Source organism: Zeus faber (genome assembly GCF_960531495.2).
Source record: "Zeus faber genome assembly, chromosome: 8".
In the NCBI taxonomy this organism is placed as follows: Eukaryota; Metazoa; Chordata; class Actinopteri; order Zeiformes; family Zeidae; genus Zeus; species Zeus faber.
In genome coordinates this window covers 16,838,812-16,863,197 of record NC_137195.1, presented here as the reverse complement: position 1 = coordinate 16,863,197, position 24,386 = coordinate 16,838,812, and the positions used below count along the sequence as shown (strand labels likewise).

The following is a 24,386-nucleotide window of genomic DNA, read 5'->3' as shown; positions in this document are numbered from 1 at the left end:
TTGACGAGCCATATCTTTATACGATATTATACCGAAACAAGCCGCTCATAAAATAATTATCTCAATCCAATTACTGTTGTAGATTCAAGGCCCATCCCTATCTCTCTCATAATGAGGTTATCTCCCCGGCCACATTCCCTGTTCCTCATAGCACATGCACATCCCTTCCAAGTCGGGCACTCGCAAACAAACATGACATCGTTACGCACTCAAATGTGACTCAGAGCCACTACACTTTGCAAGCGACCAATGAACCCAATGCAGCATGAACCCCTGTGCTCAAGCAGAACTTAGCCAGTGACAGCGATTCTCCATCTGTCGCTTAAAATCGGCAGCGCTAGCCCTGAAACCGCTCTGCATCCACCCCCTGGTAACTGATTACACAGGGTGGGGCAACGACATCACAGAGGGGGTGGGGTTGAGGGAAATAAGGGCTTGTTGGGGGAGAGAGAGGGGGGGGGTTGTGTGTGTGTGTGTGTGTGTGTGTGTGTATGTGTGTGAGTGAGTGTGTGTATGTATGTGTATGTGGGTATGTGTGTGTGTGTGTGTGTGTGTGTGTGTGTGTGCGTGTGTGATGGGGTAGCGTCGCTGCGATTGTCTTTCCCCACAGACACGGGTGCACGTCACGGTCAGAGTGAATCAATCCAACTCCCCGAGCCGGCGTGCCACGTTCTGTCTGTTGACATCGGGGGAGTCAGCCGTGAGATTTGCGCCTTCGCCCTGCTAGATGCTGTGCCATCCTCCCCAAAAATGATATCGGCCTCTCTCTCGCTTTCTCTGTTTTTTCCTCCCTGGCTCTCCTCCCTCAAGTCGGTTACTCCATCCCTCTGTTTATAATCACGGGTGCTTTTGGCGCCGCGTCTCCGATTTGCTTTGCAATCATCTGACGGCGTCGGTTCTCCTGAGTGTTATGTAACGCCAACCATGCAGTGCTCTGCCACCGGTGCTCAGTCTGGAGAGCTCTAGAGGCTTGAGCCGATACGGTAGGTAAGTAAGTAAGTAAGTAAGGGTGTGTTCTCCAAGCTAATCCCAAGGTTCTCCTGCATCCTGCTCTCAATACATCTCCAGTCCACATAGTTTCCCTGGCAACATGGGTGCCAAGGACAGGACAGAACAGTGTTAAAACGCGTGTATTTTCATCCTACCGAGGAACGAATTAGGATGAGAAAAACAGTAAAACAGTTGATAAATACCAAGATGTTCTTGGAAAACTTTATCAATACACTTTGCGGTCATATGCGCGTTTCTCGAATGAGGCCCAATGTCCATTGCCTATAAGATGTCTCCATCTAAGGTGCGTGTGTGCGTTTGGGGGGCTCATGAAAGGAAATGTCGCCTGCATAACAAGCTGACACCACTTGGTGGACTGGTATTTGCACCAAGTTGCACCTCAGTGAATTACTGTAATGATGGATGAAGAAGGTGGATGGAGACTGTGTGTAGTGCTTAACTGTCTTTTTCAAAATGAATGAAAAACGTATGTATGTATGTACAGTATGTATCTATGTATGTATGTATGTATGTATGTATGTATGTATGTATGTATGTATGTATGTATGCATGTACGTACGTACGTACGTATGTATGTATGTATGTATGTATGTACTGTATGTACTGTATGTATGTATGTATGTATGTATGTATGTATGTATGTATATATGTATGTATGTTTGTATGTATGTATGTATGTATGTATGTATGTATGTATGTATGTATGTATGTATGTACGTACGTATGTATGTATGTATGTATGTACTGTATGTATGTATGTATGTATGTATGTATGTATGTACTGTATGTATGTATGTATGTATGTATGTGTGTACTGTATGCATGTACTGTATGTATGTACTCTATGTATGTACTGTATGTATGTATGTACTGAATGTATGTATGTATGTATGTCTTTCTGACAGCTTATTCAACCATGACTCCAGACCCAGGGAACGTACCACCAACAGGCCAAACATTGCAGATGTTTGTTGTCCCATCTCACTTGCCTCTCCTTAATAGAAACTTTGGTTTACCAACTGTAGCTGAGAGGCAGTAGCGACGGTATTACATTTTTTTTCGGTTATTTTAATGAATAGATGCTCTCTATTTTTCAAATCTCCACTGGAGTACACAGAGGTGTCACAGAGTCTGGCCTTTAAAGCACTTGACACATTTTCCCAAAGCGCACCGTTCAAGGATAACCCTTGGGAGGGTTGATTGGTGTTTGAAGGGAGTGAAATGTCAAGTCCCGTTGCAGAGGTGATTGCCTCGGTAGGGATGCGACCTACTCACACGACGACCAATCACCTGAAACCCTTTTTCCCTTGAAGCTTTGTTTTAAAAAAAAGTAGAATTTCTTTCTTAATGCGTGTTCCTTCATAGACTATTTTCTGCTGAAACTGGTGGAAGCTGACTGAAGCATTTGTGCATGCAAGTGTGTGTGTGTGTGTGTGTGTGTGTGTGTGTGTGTGTGTGTGTGCTGTGGTAGTTGTGTTTGGGTTTGGAAAAGTCTTGCTAACTGAGCAGCTAATGAGGATACCGTTTTGAAAATATAATTCAGTCATTTCAACCTCTATGATTAGGAGGGGGCACGACACCAATGTAAAAAAAAAAAAAAAGCAAATATTAGTGTAATAGTCTCACACAAATTGGAAAGGACACACCAGACTGTGTGCTCTAAAAATTTAGACAACAACAGTAAAAAAAATAATAAATACAGCAGACACATGTGAGCTGCACAGGTTTAATATGACTCCTAGTGTAGCTTAAGTCCGGTGAATAATTTCACCATGACTTGGTATGAAGTCTCCGAAGGGCCCGAGCTGCACGCAGTGACTCCTGGATTAGGGATTACCCACTGCACACAGAATAGCACAGGATTATGCTTTTGTTTTGTTATGTCCACTACGGCCAGAAGGACTTCTGCCAAATTTATAGACTACTGATATTATTACACCCAGCATTATGCACACATGGCTTTGGGAATAGTAAAGCTTTTTGGCATTTAAAATTGCTTATACTGTTACATTAAAAGTGGTATTGTTAAGAGTATGAACATGAATAAATATATATTGCGCACCTCTGCAGCGTCAATTTCAAAATGAGAACATATGAAGCAAACATGCAAGAGGATTCAATCCATGGAAAGACGGATGACGCATGACCATCTCACTATTTGCCTGTGTTTGCGTGAGAGTGCGCGCCCGCGCGTGTTTTCAGATAACACGCGTGTGTGTGTGTGTGTGTGTGTGTGTGTGTGTGTGTGTGTGTGTGTGTGTGTGTGTGTGTGTGTGTGTGTGTGTGTGTGTGTGTATGTGTGGGTGTGTGTGTGTGTGTGTGTGTGTATCATGCCTATTTTGATTTCATGACGAGGCGTCCTTCCATCACCCACGGACACCCCTGGGACGGTGTGGGCGGAGCAGATCTGCTTTCATCCGCCAATGGGGCCGGACCTACCGCCGTTGGGCTGTCATAACTTTGCCATCCCAGCAGTATCAGCTGCCGAGTGGTCGTCTGGCCAGCCGTGCGTGCGATGGCCATTCGTTTCAACAGCACAACACTTACCATTCGTTGTTATTGTTAATTTTAAACTGGAATGCAATGGAAAACCGTGCAGGCTCGTTTGGAGATGGGCAGGATGCGCCGGATCACGGATCCAGCCGCGTGGGGATGTAAAGGAAATTGTAAGTTTTTGTTTGGTTAATCAACAGTATTCTTTTAGTTTGGGAATAACCCCTTCGTGGAAAGTGTGGAATTGAAAGTTTGGACGACGGGATTCTCCGTGTCAAAGCGGCTGATGTAAATGCGGTGCGGGGCACGGGTTGTGTTGGGATAGGAGGGATTACGCGGGTTGTAAAAACCCCAGCGGTGTCAGATGTGTTTACTACTACAGCTGCTGTCCATCTTAACTGTGACGTCATCCCTCCCGTAGCGGCCGCCGGACGCGTGACAGCACCGCGCCGAGCGTGAGCGGGGGGAGCGGGGACTTTGCGCGCCGCCCCGGAGCCAGACGCGTTCGCCCCCGGCGCCCCCGCCGTAGCATGCCGCTGGAGACGCGCCGTCACCCGCACCACAGAGTCGCCCGTGTCACCCGTGTCCGCCCCCTCTCCCCCTCCCCCCCACGGCCCGGCAGCATGCTGGAGGCTGCGGAGCCGCGCTGCACGGTGTGCTGCTGCACCCTGGCCAACAAGGTCCTCATGGTGGTCTTCATGGTGCTGCTGATATTCGCCATCCTGTTCGGTAACTCGGTGACGCTGGCGGTGGTGCTGGGGACCAAGCACTTCCACACCCCGCAGGGCTACCTCAAAGCGTCCCTGGCCGTGGCGGACCTCGCCGTGGGGATGCTCGTGGTGCCGCTGTCCGTGTACGCGGAGGTGTCCCTGATGCTGAACGACTCGGCGCCGGACTGGACCTCCCACAACTCGCAAGCCACGAGCTTCCACCCGTGCAACGTGATCGGCCCCGTCTTCGCCGGCTGCACGCTGGTCTCCATCAGCACCATCTTCCTGCTGACCATCGAGCGCAGCATCGCCGTGCTGCGGCCGCTGCACAAGGAGTCGGTGATCACGCGGCGCCGGACCACGATCCTCATCGCCTTCTCGTGGGGCGCCAGCTTCTTCCTCGCCGTGTCCCCGCTGCTGTTCAGCGGCGAGATCGCGCTGGAGTACAACCCGTGCAGCCGGATGTGCAACTACGTGCCGGGGACTGTCGGCGAGTTCCCGAGCCGCGCGTGGAACATCCTGCTGCTGTTCCCCGTGTTCGACTTCACGCTGCTGGGCGGCACCGTGGTGGTCAACGTCGTCTCGCTGTCCAGCATCAGGCAGCACTCCAGGCGCAGGAAACGCCTGGCGCAGGGCGAGTGCCAGGGCGGCGGCGACAAGCCCACCTTCTCCGACATCAAGGCGGCCAAGATCATCGGCACCCTGACGCTGGCCTTCACCGCCTCCTTCACGCCCATCGCCGTGTTCGTCGTGGGCAACGTCCTCGGCAACGAGTGGTGCAACTTCTCCTTCTTCGCCTTCTGGATTTTGTCCTCCAACAGCTGCTGGAACGTGATCATCTACAGCGTACGGGACCAAAAGTTCAGGCTCCGGGCGCACAAACTGCTGATGCCTTCCCTCAGTAAGAGCCCCCCCAAAACTTGATGTCAGCTTCCCCACCCAACGGCGTTAACAACAATAACAACAGTGATAATATGAACGGCACAGCTGACTTTGGTGTCGGGGACAAAAGACAGCACCTTGGGAGGACTTTACCAAACGGATGGATCTTTACGCACGTGTCGCCATGCGCGCACGTTGTAATCGCGGGGCTTGCATGTCTTGTTGCGTGTACGTCAGTGGCGCATGGACGGTTCTGTGTGTTACAAATATTAGATATGAATCACCTCGTGGGCATAATGTCGCCATAAATGAAACTGAAACGTGTGGTGATTTAGTCCTGTGTGTTGAATAATAACAATAATAATATTAATAATAAAGGTACTTCTTACCGTGCCCTTGTGTCGGTGTTAATGAAAAACTGCGAACCCTGAAGTTTGGTGTGGTCCCACTCTTTTCATCTTACACACACACACACACACACACACACGCTCCCGGGAGAGAGACTTTACACCACGTTGCCCTTCCATTTATCTACACAATGGGTAGCCGACATGGAAAGCTCGGAACATATCGAAAATGGCAGGAGAGGTGGAACAATTGGTTGGGTGGGTGGGTGGGGGGGGGGGGGGGAGCGAGAGAGAGAGAGAGAGAGAGAGAGAGAGAGTGAAAACAGAAAAATATGCTGGGTCAGCACCATTGTAGTTACATTGACGTTTTTGGCCTTCACTGTAGCACCTATCCCCATTTCAGGGACTAAGTGTATTTTGTGTTTAGGCTGTATCGCTGGTTCAACTTCAAATTTTTTCATTGAATTTATATATACTGTATATATGTTTTTTTAATTACCGCTTGTTCATTTCATGTTAGAAATTGGTTTTATGACTATTTAACCATCATGTTTCATAACCTTAAATAGGTTTTCATTCACCGTGATATGATTACGGACGTTCTGCCCTATCCACCACCCTATCCTCACCCTATCCACGCGAGGTGATGGAAGGTCGTTTATGAGCCTTGCATCACCGCCGGCAGCTCAAAGCCTTGATGGAGCTCATATCTACTCTCTACTTTAGACATTTTGATAGCTATCAAAGTGACACTCCAACATTTCATACACAAAGTATAATATCAAGTCGTAAGGGCACAGAACGTGTCCCTATCCTCTTTAAGGCAGCTTCATGGGCGGTACAGTACGTTTCTATGGCTTTCTTTCTAGGCTCAGAACAGGAGGGTGGGGGTGGGTGGGTCACGTTTCTGCGCAGATGCTTTTTATCCCTTAGAGCCGGTGGGGGAGGGCCGGAGTTTTCGGTCCTCCGGTGGAACCCGTCCAAGAGATGTTGTCAGGGTGAAGCTGGGGCAAACGCCGCAGGACCTGTCGGCCGAGATGGTCCTCGGCTCGTCAACGCCGGAAGTAGCGATGTGAGACAGGCGGAGGGTGGGATTGTGAGACCGGCAGGGGATAGGACCGCGAGACAGGCGGGGGATAGGGCTGCGAGACAGGCGGGGGATAGGGCTGCGAGACAGGCGGGGGATAGGGCTGCGTGTCGACTGTCTTACTGTCTAGTGGCGTTCTGCATCTCCATCCCCTCTCATCCAGTTGCCTTGTGTCATAATGTGTCAGGGAGAAACTACTAACAGCTTTGTTCCAGAGGTGGACAGATGTACAAACATAAAAAAGGGTAAAGACACAGGCATCACACACGTGTACTAACACGGACACACACACACACACACACACACATCTGGCCATGAACCAAGACGGGCAGAGATTAGAGAGAGGCACACACAAAAAATCTAAAGAAAAACCAAGGGAACTGAGATTATTACACACACATACACACACACACACACACGCACGCACGCACGCACGCACGCACGCACAAAGTCGTCCTTCAGTCCATTCGCCTGCTGAACACTTCAGCGGATGAATCAATGTGTATTCTTCTCTGCTTTAGAGTTTCTCCACTTTCCTCCAGCAAAACAATGACACATTCCACTTTTTTTTCCTCCACTTTTTTTGTCATTGAACCTTCTTGACTGCAGGTTGAATCCAGCGAAATCCATTGATGGGACTGCTGCAAAGAAATCGATAAGACAAAAGATGAACTAAAAGACACTATTCATAAAGTGTTTCTTTGCGTTTGTATGAACTAAATGACTGGGTCCTGAAGTCCTGAACAAATAACCTCGAGGTACATTGTTAAACTGCAGAAGTGTCTTCAGTGAAGGGATTCAGCACGGCTGCACTGACCACTGCCTTAGTAATGACTACTACATCCATGTACATTAGTTAGACACACACACACACGCACACGCACACACACACACTCACACTCACAGAACGCCCACACTTAACCATTTAATTCATCTTCAAGTCCAAGAAAAATACCAGAGCAATTCCTAAAAATTAAAAAGAAATATATATTTTTTTAAATGTAGAAATAACTTCTCCGGGGCGATCTTGAAGTGATCTGAGATGACCTTTGTTCTTTCCTTTGGAAAAATCACCGAAATAACAATGGATCATCACTTGCAGGCGGTTGGGGTCAGAGGTGAGAGAGCAGACAGACAGAGGCAGGATCGACTTAATAAGCTTCAACACACACACACACACACACACACACACACACACACACACACACGTACACACACACACAAACACGCACACGCGTGTGTGTGTGTGTGTGTGTGTGTGTGTGTGTCTATGAATTCAGACACATACACATTTACACAAATTGAGGGTTGCAGGTTTATTTTTATTTTATCAAATTAAATGCAATTTTCCATCCCCGGGCTGTGTGATGAGAAATAAGAAATGTCAAACGTCTTCCCCATTTTGCTTTCTATTCATGCTACTCCTTTCTCCCCCTGACGGGAAGAATCGCCATCCTTCGTCTGTGATGTATGACAAACAAAAGTGGAAGAGAAGGCTACATGGTGACCGTTGAATGGAAAAACCCGAAAGTGAAGGCCCTCAGAAAAGATCCCTGCGGGGAAAAAAAACAAAGGTTTATTGCTTAATGTCTTCAACGTCTTTACCCGGGCAGGGCTGATGGGGGACAGTTGAAAGGAAGTTGAAAACCGCAGTGACCTTCTCCAGATCTCACAACGAGAACGGGGAAAGTAAATGTGAAGGAGTCGCCGTGGAGAGTGAGTCACTTTTCATTGACAACATGAAAGGAGAAGTGTCTCCCTGGCAACCAATTACAATTTAACTTGAAAACAGACGTTCAGTCATTATTCGTTTCGTATTGCTGACGCCACCTTTGAAAACGTAGAGTCAGGGCTGGCTTTAAAGGGCAGAACAGATTGCGTGTGTGTGTGTGTGTGTGTGTGTGTGTGTGTGTGTGTGTGTGTGTGTGTGTGTGTGCATGCGTGCGTGTGTGTGCGCGCGTCTTTGTTTGTAGTTTTTCTCTGACAATATTTTCTTCCAATTTAGTATTAACTCTTTAATATTAATATTTCCTTGGAAAAAATAAAAATGTTGAATGAGCCTGAACATCCCTGCACTTAGAACCAATTTATTTGTAGCTCTACCCAAGAAAACCGTACGATTGGAGATCACACATACTGTATATGTGCACTGTATTTTGTGTGTTTAGTACAACTACAATAAATGTACAATTTTGTCCTATGGCATTTGTGTGGAGACCTACACTTATTACTTATATTAGAAAGAACTGAATGAGTGGAGCAGATAATGGACTGGTACTAAGTGCAAGCTTGACCTCTCCAGCCGGCGACATCTTATCTAACCAATTACACTGATGTGTGTGTGTGTTGATGTTCCGTTTCCTAACCCCCTCATAAATCCCCAGGTGATTGTTTCGGAGACTCCAATTAGAGGTTTTGCCGGCATAAGCTCCTTATCCGTGAAAATCCAAACACGAAAAAGCCAACGAGAGGCAAATGTAGACGCCGGTTGGAGTTGTCACGGTTCCAGAGAAACACATTTAAGCTGGAGCAGAGGGAGAGAGCAAGAGTGGGTGCTGGTGCGGGGCCTCCTGAGAGAAAGGTACGCGGGTGATCCGAACGGTTTTGACTGGAGTGTGTTATCAGTATTTTGCCTCAGGTGGCCTGGATGGTTGTTATCCAAAGAGGGAGTAAAAAAAACACACACTGTTAATGATTATTATAATTTTTTATTTTTTTTAAAGGGACTTGTCTTGAATGCTCACACGCCATCTTCAGTGGTCGACAGTGTTAACCACGTGACTGCCCGCACGAAAAGGTGTGGGCACGACGTTTTATGGATCAACTTTTGAAAACCTCACGGAAAAGGTCTTGCGTCCCCGCCCCTGTGATTGTTGGTGACTTCCCAACAGGGGGCCCAAACCCAAACCTCCGGTTGGGAAGCACGGCGGATATTACGTTTGAAATGTTGCATCATATTGGATGAAGCAGTGTTATTAGTGCTTTGCGGGTGAAGTTTCACATCTCTACACACCTGTGTACATGAAAAAGATGCCAGTATGCAGCATTTTTCAGGTCGCTCTTCACAATGGACCCTCTTACCTCCGCCCCCCATTTCCTGTCTCTCTACGATGAAATAATAACAGCCCGTTGAACAAAAACACTGAAGGTCAAGCCACAGAACCGACGTGGCCAATTGTGTGTCCTTCTTCGGAGAGCGGCGCGTCTCCCCTGATGTTTTTCCGTAAACATGTCGTCCGCCTGAGCAGCTGCTTGTTTGACCTTCCAACGGTGGCTCACAGGTTAGTACAGGAGAGCAGGAGAGATGTTTAACCGGTTAGTTCTCCATTATTTGTTCCAGCTTTTGCCACAATGTTTCAGGTTCATCCTTGAAATATATTAGGTGGGGTCCGCGTGGGTCGCTCCCCGCCCTGCCGCGCCCCTGTGTCGATCTGGTTGCGCTTCGCCTATTTCTCCCAGTGCCAAAACTGCACTCAGTACATACGCCACACAATAGTCCTAGGGCTTGCGGGATGGGTGGGGTGCGAGCTATGTGGGTGGGGATGCGGCGGGCGGCTGCCATCGTGCCCTGCCACGCTCCTGCCCCAGCGCGCTTCTCGTCAGTTCCAAATTTTTATCCCACTTTTATTAGCTTACAACACATACACTCGCACACCAATCATACACCGAACAACACTCCACCAGACCAGGGTCCGCGGGGCAGGAGGGGTGCGAGTGATTCGGGTTCGACATGCCTGAAGGACTCCCACCCCCACACCCGGCAATTTTAACTGCAATTCCCAACAGCACACATTGAGCACTGGGGCAGGTCGCTGGCGGGTCGGTGTGGGGCCGTGGTTGGCTGTGGGGTGGCCGGGCGGGCCCCTGCCGGCTGGGCTGGAGTCCTGGCTTCTTGCGCCTTGTGGCCTAAGGTGTGCTGCGACCTGGCGGGGCTGCGGAGAGCACCGCCGGGGGCCTTCCGGGGCCCCAGGGGGGGCTGCTTGCTGTTGTGGGTGTGGGTTGGGGCCTTTGCTCCTGCTGCGTGGCTTCTCTGTGGTGGGTGCCCCGGGTGCCGGGGGTGGTGGAGGGCCTGTATATCTGGCGGCCTGATGGTGTCGGCAGGGGGTCCGGTTTTCCTGGACCTGATTAAGTTTTTCAATACATGTTGTCGTCCAATATTTATGTCTTTATGTAAATGTTGTTTGGTTCTGTGTTTAATTGTCTCACCTGTGGTGATTCTACCCCCCTTAAGGGTAGTGATCAGTTGTTTATAGACCCAAACATGGTAAGATCGTTCTCCAAAGAGGGGGGTTGGTGGTGGTTCTGTGTAATAAAAAGCTGTGCTCTTGTCATCCCGCAGGTCGTCCACAGGACAGAGTTATTGCAGCAGTTCTTGATGATTAAAGAATGAATAAAGAGTTGCATTGCAGGTTGAGAAGTTGAACTCCACTTGCAGACTAACTCTGTCCTTGATGCAATGGCACAAATACTCCAAATACAAATACTACAACTGTGTTGTATGCCAAGCATGCTGACAGCACAGAAAAAAACCAAAAAACTAAACGTAACGTTATTCTGCTAAGGTACGGTAACGTATACTTCAGTTGTGTATCTTGAGTCAGTCCACAGTCAGACAAGAATGATTCACGTTTCAAGCTGTCCTTTTTTTAAAATTCTCCTTTTTATTTTCTGAATCAAATGAATGTGACCTTGATGTAATAAAAAAAATTAAAAAAGTTTCACCTTTCACCGTCATCGTCCAATTATACGATTTTCTGTCTTGTTATTAAATAATGCTAAAATGTGTGGAAAAAAAAAACTTTCCTAACGGTGTGATTACGGTTAATCTGCGTCGGGCCCTTTCCCCCTGGTTCACAGCGTCCGGCCCTTCACACGTCCCAAAGACTCCAGCTCGTAATTTTTGGCTGCAGCCTCGCCGGGGGACAGTGGACCCAAATCAACCCGGACGCCTCTTTCATTTCGGGTGAAGGGTCAAACTGTTCCACCATCGCAAGTGTTTTGAATCGTCTGGCCAAAGATGTCTCAGCTGGACTCTGCTGCCCGGGACCTTTTCATCTTAAATACTGTATATCTGAGCGTGTTCCCGGCTGTTCCAGGTCTTTTACATGTTAGGCAGAAATAGAAACTACAACGGAAGACTTGAAGAGATTTATTTGGATTTTCCAATTTCACGTCAAAAACAGTCAAATAGCGTCAAACGGAGGGAAAAGAGGGCCATTTCTTCGAAGCAGAAGCGGTTCAACCAGGCGCACTCGTTATAAAATCATTTCAGAATCAATACTCCATCTCGATGTGTCCTTTTATTCAGCCGAAATCATTTTGCCAGTCGTTATCGTCAAAATAAATCTTGCCTTCTGGTTGACAGGTGTGTGACTGAGTTCATGTTTTGTCGAGCTCCTGCAACATTAAAAAAAAAAAATATATATATATATTCGTTAGAGAATGTGGCCGAAAAGAAAAACTCGCAGAGAGCTCGCAATTTATTTGTCGATGGAGAGCGGATCCTTGTTCTGTTGCTTTGAGAATGAGGTTTTTCTCCGGTTTTGGCTTGGTAATAATAACATCCTGAGAAGCGATAGTCAAAAGGCCAAATCAGTATGCGTTTTGTATGTTTTTTTGGGTTTTTTTTTTTCTACCGTCTGCTCCAGGCTGTCATAGCATCCAGAGAGAGAGAGAGAGAGAGACGTAGGCTGTACCTTAACTTTGCTCTTGGCTGTTGATGTTATTGGAAGAAGTTGCTCTCATTCTGAAATGATGCAGAGCCTTGAAAGGGAGTTGCATCAAGGGCCATTGTTGAATCCTCAAACTCGCTTACACAAGACGCGGGGGAGAGGTGACTCATTTTTCGAATTGCACGCTGTTTACCTAGATCCTGTATTTTTTTTAAGTCAAGGACCGTTCACAGAAATAACACACCGTTATATTTTTATATCTAGATAATTGGTAGAAAATGGCACTGGACTTCCGGGTGGAATGGGTTAAATCTCTATAGCAACACCCATGTTGAAAATGAATAGAGTCTCTATACGCCGGGGTAGACCAAAAAACTAAACCTTTAAAATATCCTAAAGTGTTATACTTTCACTGGGGTCAGACTAGAATCGAGTAAATAATAAGATATTTAAGTATTTATCACTTCTATGCTTTGCTGCTCATGCTGAAAACCGAGTAAGAAAAAGCAGGGGAAGCATTCAGTTCAGCGGGTTGCGGCCGCTCGGTCAGAAAAGATGGGGTCCTCTGAGCTTCGTTGACAATTATTTCCGATGGACTGTATGTTGTATGGAGCCTCCTTGCTTTCTTCCGTCAGCTCTCCAGCCACTCAGATGGAAACTGGGGGCACCGGGTTATGCAAAGACAGACGATCGCCTCGTCTGGGCTTATGACCACGGCCTGCGTTGGCAATCCGAATATAAAGTGGACAACAACATGGTCGTCTAATGAATTCCCACTTTATTCAGTTTACTGTTGCGCTCAGAGGGCGTCTTTCTGTGCGTACCGGAAATTTATGAGCGTTTCAAGGTGCATGCCGACTTCTCCGACCGGGTTTCACATCACATCACTTTTGAGTAAATGTCATGCCGATCAAACACAAACACAGGGTTCATTCTTTACTTGGCCTACTAAAGACTCTAGATTTGCGGGGGTTTTTTTGGCCACATATAGGCCAAACTGTGGCCGTTCTGTTTTTCCGGGCGAATTTGCGGCTTGTATCGTCCTCCGGAAAGAAACCACCAAAACAGCTGGTGAAATAAGCAGCACACTCTGCGGCACGCTGTTCTATATTTTCACCGGCATACGACTGATCGCGTTCCCACCTGGGAGATTCCTAGTACAACCACAGCCTTCTATTGTGAGGGAACCGGAGCTGTGCGGTCAAACCAGTCTTCTGCTGTTGGCAACTGGGAACTTTCCAGTATAGGAGTGACGAGGAATCCTGCCTCTCCATGAGCATGAGATTTTGAGGTATTGGTTCAATGACCTCAACACTGGAGGAGACCTCTCCCACAGGCCTGGGGTTCATCACTTGTAGGGCATTCATAATCAAACATATTTCATGGGCAGCATTGGTTAGAACAAGAAAATATGTTAATATTTTCTTGTTTATCCATCGCTGACTGGAGTTAAGGTTTCATGGCTTGAGTGGGTGTTTCAATTGCGGGCCTCCTCCCTTTTAAGTCGCTGAGAATGGCTCTCTCTTCTCGGAACTATCAATCTTAGAAAAGAAAGACAAGACACATTGTGTCGTTAGATATTTGAAGATTACCCCACGCAATTTCTCTGTCAGACATCCAATAGGGACGCTATACAGGCCAAGGAGATCAATTCCTGTTCAACGAAGCGCTGATTTTGAAAGAGACAGGATGCTGGCAGGTTTATCTCCCCATCCCAGGCCCCTTTGGGGATTGATGTTAATGCCTCCGGACGCCCTTTCTTCTCATTTCAGCAGGAGACATTCTGACGCAAGGTGACAGAGTCTCTCAGCTTAATCCTTTGACTGTGTGATGGTTGGATGCATGGGGAGGAGCATAATACGATGCATGGTTTCAGGATCTCGGTTTTACACCACCTTTGTAACTCCACTGTTAGGGGGCACTCCAGTGACAGGATAGCTCCAGCTCTCTCTGTCAGATGCTGAACTATCTCTACAGCAGGCAGTTAGTTGGTGAGGACAGTTTCCTGTCTTCTGATGTCCTGCATGGTGGGAAATATATATAATACAATATATAATAATAATAACAATAATAATATAAATACTACATCAAATTATTATTGTTTTTTTCCAGTAAGGCAATAAGCCATGTTTCTCTTTAAAGAATAGCAAGAAACCTGTGTGAGTTATAGAGTTGGGCAGTCATTATATCTCAAGGAAACCTCAATATAACATAACATACTGTATATATGACAAAATAAACGGATGTGGAAATGGTAGTTTTCCTTCATAGTTTTCGGTTTCTCAGATTCCACCATCTCAGGACACAGAGGAAAGAATCCACATTAATATCCACTTACATTTTAAATAACAAATTTATTTATGACATTCGGGGTTGAATTCTCAAGCTTGACAACCAGGTGAATTATTCAAGACTTTTGAATGTGTCCTGCAGGTGGTTTATTTTCAGAAACACAGATGGGCACTATGGAAGCAGCATTGCAGAGCAAAATGGGAGAATGAGTGATTGAGAAGTCCTTCAATAGAGGTGCGCTGTTTGGGATGTTTTTGTGAGTCTCCTTCTCTGGCCTCAGTGATGATATTACGTTTTCAAATATCACTATTTCAAACATAAAGGCAATTGTTTTTGAATTAAAGAATGTATGAATAACATGCCATATCGAGAAAAAAATACAAACTTGACTTGAAAATATTTCCCCCCTGTCTTTTATTGCATAATAATACACAGGACAAAGTGACATGTCTCAGTAATTATAAATAAATCAGTGCTCATGCTCTGGTGATGGGCAGTGCTGTATAGACAAACCCCTCCGATCAAAGCGCTCCTCTTATAAAATAGACAATACTGAAAACAATACTAACAGACTGTAAAATAATTTGTCGATTTGATTCTGAACACAGCTTGGTTATGGTACTCAAGTGGTTGGCAGAGTAATGCGTAGGAAAATTAAATATTACTGACAATGTACCAGTCATATTAGGTCCCAAATAGGGGTCTGGTAGTGGAACTGTAGTAGGGTGGATTTATAGCAGGTCCCGAATCAGTACCGAGAGCATACCAATACGACCTCAGAACCTCTTTAAGATACAAGCTGGTCCACAAGTCACGGGTTGGCAAATCAACGTTGGGGTTGAAACCCCCTACAGCTTGGTGTACAGGAGCTCCACAGTGAGTTTCGGCTGCTCTGGGCCCTAGAGGCTCCAGCCCTCGCCTTGTGCAGGTCAATAAGGTCATCTAGAGGTTCTACGGATGGGCGGGTCTGACATCAGTAGGTCTTCTTCCAGGAGCGCAAGTACAGCTGAACAGGCAGGAGGGGATTCTTGTTCTGGAGACTGGGATGGAACACATCAAAGTCCACCTTCCTCACCCTCTGGAGGTAGTCCTCCAACACCACCTGGGGCAGAGGACGCCACAGAAGAAGAGCTTTACTCGTGTATTCAACTTCTGTTGACCTTAAGAGATAAGGACCATACACAATTATGTTGACTGTATTTATTAAAACTGTCAACTGGTTGCTGGCTCTATTGTTGATTTAGGAAATGCAGTCAATGAGAACGTAGCTCTTTCAGCAAAACCCATATTAAGGTTTCAAGAGATAGTGAAAGAAACACATGGACACCAACCAGAAAATAGTAAGTACGGTATCATATGTACCTCAGGGGCTACAAAATAAAATCAAGTCTATTAATTAAATGGATTCAATTAAGAAACCAAAGCCTTCTAAATGAAAGCATTCACAAGGCAGGGATGCATGTTTTCTGCGCACTATCAGGCTAATTAAGTGTTAAGGACTTCATGTTTTTTTCATAAGGAGATAAAGGAGCCACTTTGTGGATTTACACTCCGCAGGCACCAGGAGAAGAGATGAGCCAGCACATTACTGGCTTTGCTTCCATGTCACATGACATTGCGTGCTACGGTTAAATGTGCGATTCATCTGAATTGCCCATTAAATTTTCAGCAAAGCCAGAAAGCGTGATTGTGTGTGTGTGTGCTAGGCCACGTGAGGAACCCCACGTGGCCTAGCGCACACACACACACACACACACAATCACAATCACACACACGCACGCACGCAAATGCAAAGCCTGTAACCGGAACACACCGTAAAGATGTTAATTCTGAAGGGAGGAGAAGAAAGTGCCTTTTAATACGTGGTGATGGCAAAGCAATATAAGGTCCCCCACCCCCACCCCCACCCCCACCCCCTGAGCTATATGTAGAACCAGGCCAAGACAACATCACATCTTGACGTCACTTTTCTGAGAAATAGCCTCAGCATTTTTTCCGATGTGGGAAAAGCTTGCAACTTCACCTGGTACAGTAATTCACCAGGAAAGCCAAAACGTTCCCATTATTGAGGACGAGCATAATAAGAGCAGTTGAGCGATACAATTGCAAACAGGACGCACTTTGACAGTAATACAGCTACAATTGACGGCTGACAATGAGCCTTCTTCTGACTGGCCGTGACAACCAATCCCACACTAGTTTTAAACCTTTAGAAAATTGACTTCAGTATTTGACCGAGGTTGAGCCGATTTACAGTATTTTACACATTGTGTAAAGTATTAAATGATCATTATTCAGACATGGGAGCGCTGCAGACCGCTGGAGGTAACTGGATTAGAGAAGAAGGCTGCTCCTGAGTGGAAACCAAGGAAGGTCTCACCAAAGCAAACTGTCACTTTGCATTTGTCAGGAAATTACCTCTGTGTGTGTGTGTGTGTGTGTGTGTGTGTGTGTGTGTGTGTGTGTGTGTGTGTGTGTGTGTGTGTGTGTGTGTGTGTGTGTGTGTGTGTGTGTGTGTGTGTGTGTGTGTGTGTGGTACCGTTTGGAGGAAGGCAGGCGCAGCTGAAGCCGGGACGTTCTTGCCGAATGATCGAGCCTGAGAAGACAGCGGATCAGGAAGGATTCACAAACATGGGAAACACCTTCATTATAACGGAGCCAAGAGAGGCGATTATAATCTGCCTTGAAGATACGTGTTGGAATGTCCCGTCTCCAGTGGTCCTCAAAACGCTTTTTTTTTGTCGGGCAGCCCTTTCCGAGCAGAAAAACGCTCATGCCCCTGCTCCACGCTCATTTATTTTTTATTTTTTTTAATCCTTGATATTATTAACAGCAAAACAAGTGAAAAAACAATTTGTAGTGGACCTCGAACATCAACGCCCATGTTTTAATTTAGCTTTAATTTGTTCTTTCTTTCATATGATGAAAGAAAGTGATTTCATAAGTTTTTAAACCACTTACTAACCCAAAACATAAAATGCATAAATAGTTTTGCTCCACAATCTTCTGTGGATGTAAAAATACATAACCAAAATAAATGATTGCGAGCGACAGGTCAGGATAAATGTAGAACACCATCGAGGTGTTTGAGCCTTATTAACCATGATTAAAATGAATGATCATTTTATAATCAAGTTATCATTTTAACTCCGCACATGCTGCACTTGCATTCCAGTGGGAAGAGACTTTGAGAAATTAACTGCAAAAATGAATAATAATTACATACTGGATCTTATTCGCACCTACAGTTTTTACGATTGACATGACTGTAGGCTTGTCTCTGCGAGGGATCTGCTGTGTAATTAAATTCCGCAACAGGAATAAAAATGAGGACAGCGATTATACAAATGGTATTTGTATATGTATCAGAAAAAATACAATCTTACAAATAAAAACAACCATAAGCAATTAGGAAAAAATACATAAAACAATGACATCCTTGTACATTAAGAATCTCTTGAACACCCTTAAAAGGAGAGATTTGAGTGTGATGATTTCAGAGATGGAAAAATAAACCAGCTCTAGGCTTCCTTTGTAATGCTCCACTCCAAGTAATTTCAACTAAATAAAAGTTTTTTTGAACCATGACCAAGCCTGCTGAACAAATCCAATTAACAGGAGGCTAATAGTGTTGAAACATGGTGGGAAGGGTGTAACACAGCCGCAGATGATGCTTGCATCTTAGATTACAAAACTTATCCTCAGTGAAGCAATTAATTTAGATTCGTGACAACAACAGATTTGTGGGAAGTGTTACTGGGAACCAACTTGTAATTTGTAAAGAGTGGAATAAAATAAAAAAAAAAAAAAAAAAGGCCTTGTCTGCAGAAGAACTCTGCAGACCTGGAAAATGTAACTACGTGACTGGTAGGAGAGCAGCGGGGTGGGATGTGGATACAGAGGCTTCATGTCTGTTTTAAAAGAGAATACTGAAGCAAGTCCCTCCCCCATGAGCCAAAAAAAAAAAAAAAAAGCTATTTTATGATGCAGAGATGATAAAAACACCATCTTTGAACGGGTTAGGCGAAATACACCTATCCTGTCTCCTGCCTTTTGCTTTTCACAGCTGCTCCTGTAAAGAGGCATTGGGCCTTGGAGTACTCAAGCAATTGTGACCATAAACCCAAGTCATGACGCTATTTTTTTTTTTTTTTCTAATAAAATAACTATACATTTCTTGTCATTTATAACCGCAGGTAACAATGACAGAGGTTTGGTACATACGTGTTGCAAGTGGACGTGGGCTTGACTGGCAATGTCGTACACCACATCTCGCACTTTCTGCTCCCTGCTGCCTCGAATGAAATCTTCCTGAGATACTCCGTGCTAATCGAACACACACACACACACACACACACACACACACACACACACACACACACACACACACACACACAAGTATAATAATATACATTGACATTCTGAAGAAAACCAAGAATACTGTGACATTAAAATTGGGTAGACAGATAATTTGCGTCAACTTAAATTATGATTTATTTATTACAACATTTCTAACAGTAGCTCAAAAATCCCACAACGTTTGTATGGAAACATAAGAATGGAGAATCTAACGATTTCACAAAATGATTAAAATTAGCTCAAATAATTGCAATCAAGCAATTACGTAATAATTGTGACAGCTTTATTTCCTACTACTATAGTAATAGAGGTGCAACAACTCATCAATGACGATGATTTTAAAAGTACAAAAGCATTGCACTCGTCTCCGGCGTGAGATCACACTGGATCTGGAAAATATCAGAGTGCTGCAGGTTATCACTTTTTGCAGAAGCAGAGAGACAAAATCCCCCAAAGTTACCGTAAGGCCACATTCATACCCAGCAACAAACAATGTAGAATTATTTTGTTTTGCAGTTGAAAATAGTACACCAGTCCGTAGACATCTTTGGATTTAGAGAAAAAGTGAGTGTGTCATCAGTGTCAGTTATCCTCAGTTTTAGTCATGACTATTACCAAGCTGAATTTCACTGCATGTGTGTATGATCATACGTTTATGTATATGACAAATAACCTCTTGAATCTTGTATATATGGCTGTTAAAGAGAACAAACCATGTAGCCAATGTGTAAGTTCAGAGCATGGTCCCGTAGCACCCTCTCCTGGACAGAAGCCTATATTAACTTACACTTCAGTTGAGCTTCAGTGAAGTTATAGTTATTTGTGTTCGGTTAAATACAAATGCTTTTTATACTCATATCACTATATCATTATTCCACATTCCACTTTCATACAGTACTGATATTGTACAGTCATGCTTGTTTTCTGTGGGAGCCTTGGAATTTATTTGAATTTAGTTGAATTGTGCATTCACAACATTCAGGACATGGGCCTGTGTCGTTCCTACTCTCTACTCTCCTGCATTCAGAGGTTCAAGAGCAGCTACGCATCATTAGGTTTCGCCTTGTGCCTCGCGGGCGAGTCCTGAGAACAGTCCTGTGCTGATTGAGTGTGACTGCATCAATTCCAAAATCGCATTCCCTCAATAAAGCCTCCATTCTACTGCAGTCGAACATGTAACTAAGCGGAAAACAACTGCTTCTGAAGCAGTGCTCTGAGCAATTGTCCAAAATACTCAATGGGACTTTGTCTGTTTGTTTATTGACACTACCCACCAGGTGAGTACACTTAGTAAATGGGCTCCACTGGGAAGAGGAAAAGAACATTAAAAATGACTGAAGTGAAGGAATATCCTCTAGGGAGGGCAGAGGGAGAAGATTTGGAATTACAATAGCTCTGTCTTCCATTGTTTAAGAAGAGAGGGGGGGCAGTGGGTCTTCGTAATCCGAAGATGGCCGGTTCGATCCCCGCCTGCTTAAGCGTCCTTGAGCAAGACACTAAACAACAAACTGCTCTGCTCCCCAAGCGCTGTGACGTGGGAGCCCGCTGTGACGTGGGAGCCCACTGCTCCTAGATGCGTCAGACACCAGGGTGGGTCAAATGCAGAGGACTTCTTTACCCCAGAGACATTAATGAGGTATACAAAATAAGAAAACAGGAAGACCAGTGACCACAATCAATCAATCACAGAAGATGGCAGCTCGAGGCCCTGCGGCCAGAACTGGCGATGAAGTCAACATTCAGTGTAATCCCTGAATTTAACTCACCAGCATACAGATGTCCATGGGCAGGTAGACCTTGCGTCTGCTGCTGTGGTAGCAAATGGCTCGCAGGCAAGTGACGATACCCTGGGCCTTACCGATGTGGCTGGCAGCGTGGTCGGCGTGCACATCCTTCACACCTGGAAAACCAACGTGCACAACGCTCACATACATGCACAAAAGCACAGTAAACGAGGGCTGGGCGATGCATTGTTATAACATCAGTACGGTGACATATCGATAGACATCACTGGGATTTTGGCTATCGTAATATTTCAATAATATATTGTGGCAGACGAGGGGGCGTGGTTAAGCCACAGCCTGCAGGTGACTGGGCTGGCTTCTTCCCTCCCCTCGCGATGGCCTCGAGGTGAAACGGCCAGGGCTCCGCCGGGCTCATCGGGGCGACTTTTGTGACAGTGCACGTAAAATGTCAGTGTCAGTTATGCCACATCAGCGTCAGTCATGAACCCAACCTACACCTTACCTAAGCATTCCAGGAGGAGGTACAATAAGGAGGACTGTGTGTTTTCTGAATAGGCCTCCAGCTCCTGCAGATTCCTGTAGGCTCTGTCCTCCAGGTCCTTCTCCTGGTGGAACACAAACACAGGATATGGAGTGTGTACTGAAACACTTCCAAATAATTGACACCATATTCTAGTACCACTGGGTTTGAGTTGACCCCCTTTTTAATGCATTTTTAAGTTTTTTTTTTATTTTATTTTATTTTTATATCAAAATATCAACATTGGCTGCCACATACTGATTAAATATATATTTTCTTTTACTATTTAAAAATGGGTAAAATCGCATTCTCTCTCTCTCTCTCTCTCTCTCTGGACCTCTGTTTCTCCCGACCTCTGCCTCGACCTCTCTTTTGACCTGTCTGTGAATAGCCTCTCCTCTCCGTGCGCTCTCTGAATCAAAACATGATCATGCGCAAGATGTTTTAAACATCCCATTGGGTTGGGCACCCAGTACCACTATGGCACCAGTTCCTATATGATCAGTATCTTCCGGACCGAATCACATCGCAGAATTTGGTGCCATGCCCGAGCTGCCGACTGAAATATCCGCCCTCCGGTTCCCCGAAACGAAAACAAAAAAGCACCACGTCTAACAAATTTCCGGCAGAAACTCTGTCTACACATTCTACCAAGTATATATATCTAACACATACATACTATCTGTAAACTTAATAAATACAAATAGTTAAGTTGTGAATATGAACAAAATAACAATCCAACCATTTGATCTAAATTGTATTTACTTAGTCTTTATACAGTTCTACTTCATATTCCTTCTGACGGCTGTTAGCGGTGAGGCTCCAGCGAACATAGGCAATATAAATGTTGTTCGTTTTATGTGTGCCTATGTTTATCTGTTAGTACGTATGTAAGGTTGAAAGTTAACCATAACCTTTTACAACAGGAGAAAAAAATGCAGGAAAAAAAACAAACAAACAAAAAAAAAAGCCATTTAGTTACCCTGTCTGTAATGATCCTCTGTATCCACCTCTTGGTCAGATAATGTTGCCTTACCGCCTGCAAAGAGTCATGAAAATTGTTTTTGGTTTTATCTGACGATATTCAGTCAGCTTAGTGTCCTTCTACAAATGGGGGCCACTTTAGTATTACAAAAACACACAAGGACCCAGAATAACAAACAAATAAATAATTCAATGTCAGCATGACCGTGATAGTATGCAAAAAACTGCATAGTATGGATTCATTTTAACAACTTGGATTCCATTAAAACAAAAATGTTGTGTTAGAGTCGTTGTATGGAATGACTGCTTTACACCAACTTTTCCAAAATTGGTGTATAGTTTTCTAAAAAACGGAAGATATATTGAAATGTGACGTTCTTTGTAGTTCTACCCACCCTCCAGAGCTCTGTGCTGACTGGCTGCAAAGGGGGGTCATCTCTATAGATCTCCTCCAATGCGGTCTTCCAGAACTGCATGCGCATCAGACCAATGGTTTTCTGAGAAACTGAGTCCTTCACCTGATTTTAAGAAAAACATGTGGAAAGCCGTTGTTGAAAGAACACTTTGGAAAATACTTTTCTCTCTTACAGACTATGGCTGCATTGCTTTTGTTATTGCCATTGCAAAATACATATATTGCAATACATTATGAGTATGTAATACATATGGCGTAGATACAATGGGGCAATTTTGGTCACTGAAGAATGTGTTCTTGATTGCCCCACTATACTATGTATTGCAGATTGGTGCGTGGCAGTTGGCTGAAGCTATTTTGTTGTTACTGGGTCAGTATCAATGACTGAGGCTGAAAAAATGCTGGTACTTTCCTTTAACAAATGAAGGGAAGGTTGGTGTAGTGAGCATTTCCTATTGGTCTGTGAGAGTGCCTGTGTCCAATGATAAGTGAGAGAAAGATGGCTGCATAGCCCTGCTCTGAAAACAGCCGGGAAGTTAGCTTTAAGAGTCGCTTAAACGTCAACTTTTACTGCATTCCAAGAATGACCTAGCTTCTAGACTACCTGCCTGTGCCAGCTCCACATTGAAGGCTCTCAAGGCCAAGGAGGAGCGCCGGGCTTCCTCCGGTAAGAGGAGAGAGCACACAAAGCCATCGTAGTCTCGTGACCTGAGAAGGCAAGAAGAAGGAAGAAAAGAATAGGAACTTGTGGGAATGCGTCTCCTACTATGCCAGGATTCTTGAATTCCCTCCCATTCATTAATGAAGTGTTATCTTACCTTAGCAGTGATAGTGTAACAACTAAATCAGGGTTCCACCTCTCTTCAAGCAATCATTTTCGAGGTCATTTCCAGGATATTTTTTATGACCCGCGCACACACACATGCATTCATATTAAAGACCCCTGTCCACTCACATAGGTGTCTTCGCTCATTTCTGCTGGTTAGACCTCTTCTCAGGAGAGACTGGGTGTGTACACACTTGTTTGAGTGGCATCTCCCTGACGATCCTATGTTAGTTTTGTTGCACCTATTAGGACAGGACAACGTTAACCATAATATAATTTAAGGGGTAATGTATTTGACATTTTTGGTTGATTGGTAGGTTTATTGCGTATTGCCAATAATTATTTTTATTGTTGCTTTTTAATTATTATTTTTTTAATGGTAGTGGTTTATGTTTTATTTCCTATTGTCTTTGATATGTGCTGCTGTAACGCCGCAATTTCCCTCCTGGTATGAATAACCTATCTATTCAAGACCTCGTAGACTCAAGTTGAAGACTATTTAATGACTTTCAAGACCTTCTATTTGCAAATACTGAATTTTAATTCATTTATTTTTTGAGGACCCGCAGACACCCCGATAGGACCACAGGGTAACCGTTGTTGTATCATACCCACCTCACCAGGTCGATGCAGTATTTCTCATTATGCCGTGTGGAGTTCGTCGACCTCCTCTGGCTCTGTATTTCAGCCGGCCTTCGTAGACACACCGTGTGCGGAAGCAATTTCCCCTGCACGGCGAAAAGGAGCGAACTTTTATTCACTAGCAACCCATGCTTCACACCGACACCAGATGCCATGTTGACAGCAACACACCCTTCAACTTTCACCCTTAACTGGTGCCACACTATTAACTGCCCCCTACGCCACACGCAGGGATTTGGGTTCCGCTTGATTTCCGTATTGACGACAAAACGGTATTTTCCACTTTTGCAAGAGGAGGGATCGTTCGGTGGTTGTTTGAACAATTATAACAGCAATTGAATAAGGGATGACGTCACACCCGCCGCAGACCACTCGCTCGACCTGTCGAAGCAGAGCTATCG

General features: G+C 45.1%; 2 protein-coding genes across 2 annotated transcripts; one reads left to right on the top strand and one right to left on the bottom strand.

Annotated features, from left to right (window-relative positions):
• Positions 1-4,127: 4,127 nt before the first annotated feature.
• LOC307233463 (beta-1 adrenergic receptor) lies at positions 4,128-5,138 on the top strand (the record flags this gene model as incomplete). The annotated part of the gene is made up of 1 exon (XM_080004799.1): positions 4,128-5,138. The coding sequence occupies one exon, from the start codon at positions 4,128-4,130 to the stop codon at positions 5,136-5,138; it is 1,011 nt and encodes a 336-aa protein (XP_079860925.1).
• A 9,573-nt stretch (positions 5,139-14,711) lies between these two features.
• ndufaf6 (NADH:ubiquinone oxidoreductase complex assembly factor 6) lies at positions 14,712-24,259 on the bottom strand. Its single transcript, XM_080005095.1, has 9 exons — positions 23,959-24,259; positions 23,126-23,225; positions 22,498-22,620; positions 22,101-22,157; positions 21,101-21,203; positions 20,620-20,753; positions 18,719-18,820; positions 17,034-17,090; positions 14,712-15,596 (listed from the first exon to the last, which is right to left on the bottom strand). Exons 1-9 carry the CDS (start codon positions 24,138-24,140, stop codon positions 15,468-15,470), a joined length of 987 nt encoding a protein of 328 aa, XP_079861221.1. The 5' UTR covers positions 24,141-24,259; the 3' UTR covers positions 14,712-15,467.
• Between the last annotated feature and the right edge of the window lie 127 nt (positions 24,260-24,386).

Coding starts and splice junctions, on each gene's coding strand:
- ndufaf6 (XM_080005095.1), bottom strand. CDS start 24,140: ATGGCATCTGGTGTCGGTGTGAAGCATGGGTTGCTAGTGAATAAAAGT. Junction 20,754..21,100: donor CCTCCTCCTGGAATGCTTAG/GTAAGGTGTAGG, acceptor TTGGTTTTCCAG/GTGTGAAGGATGTGCACGCC. Junction 15,597..17,033: donor CGCCTGCCTTCCTCCAAACG/GTACCACACACA, acceptor CCTCTGCCCCAG/GTGGTGTTGGAGGACTACCT.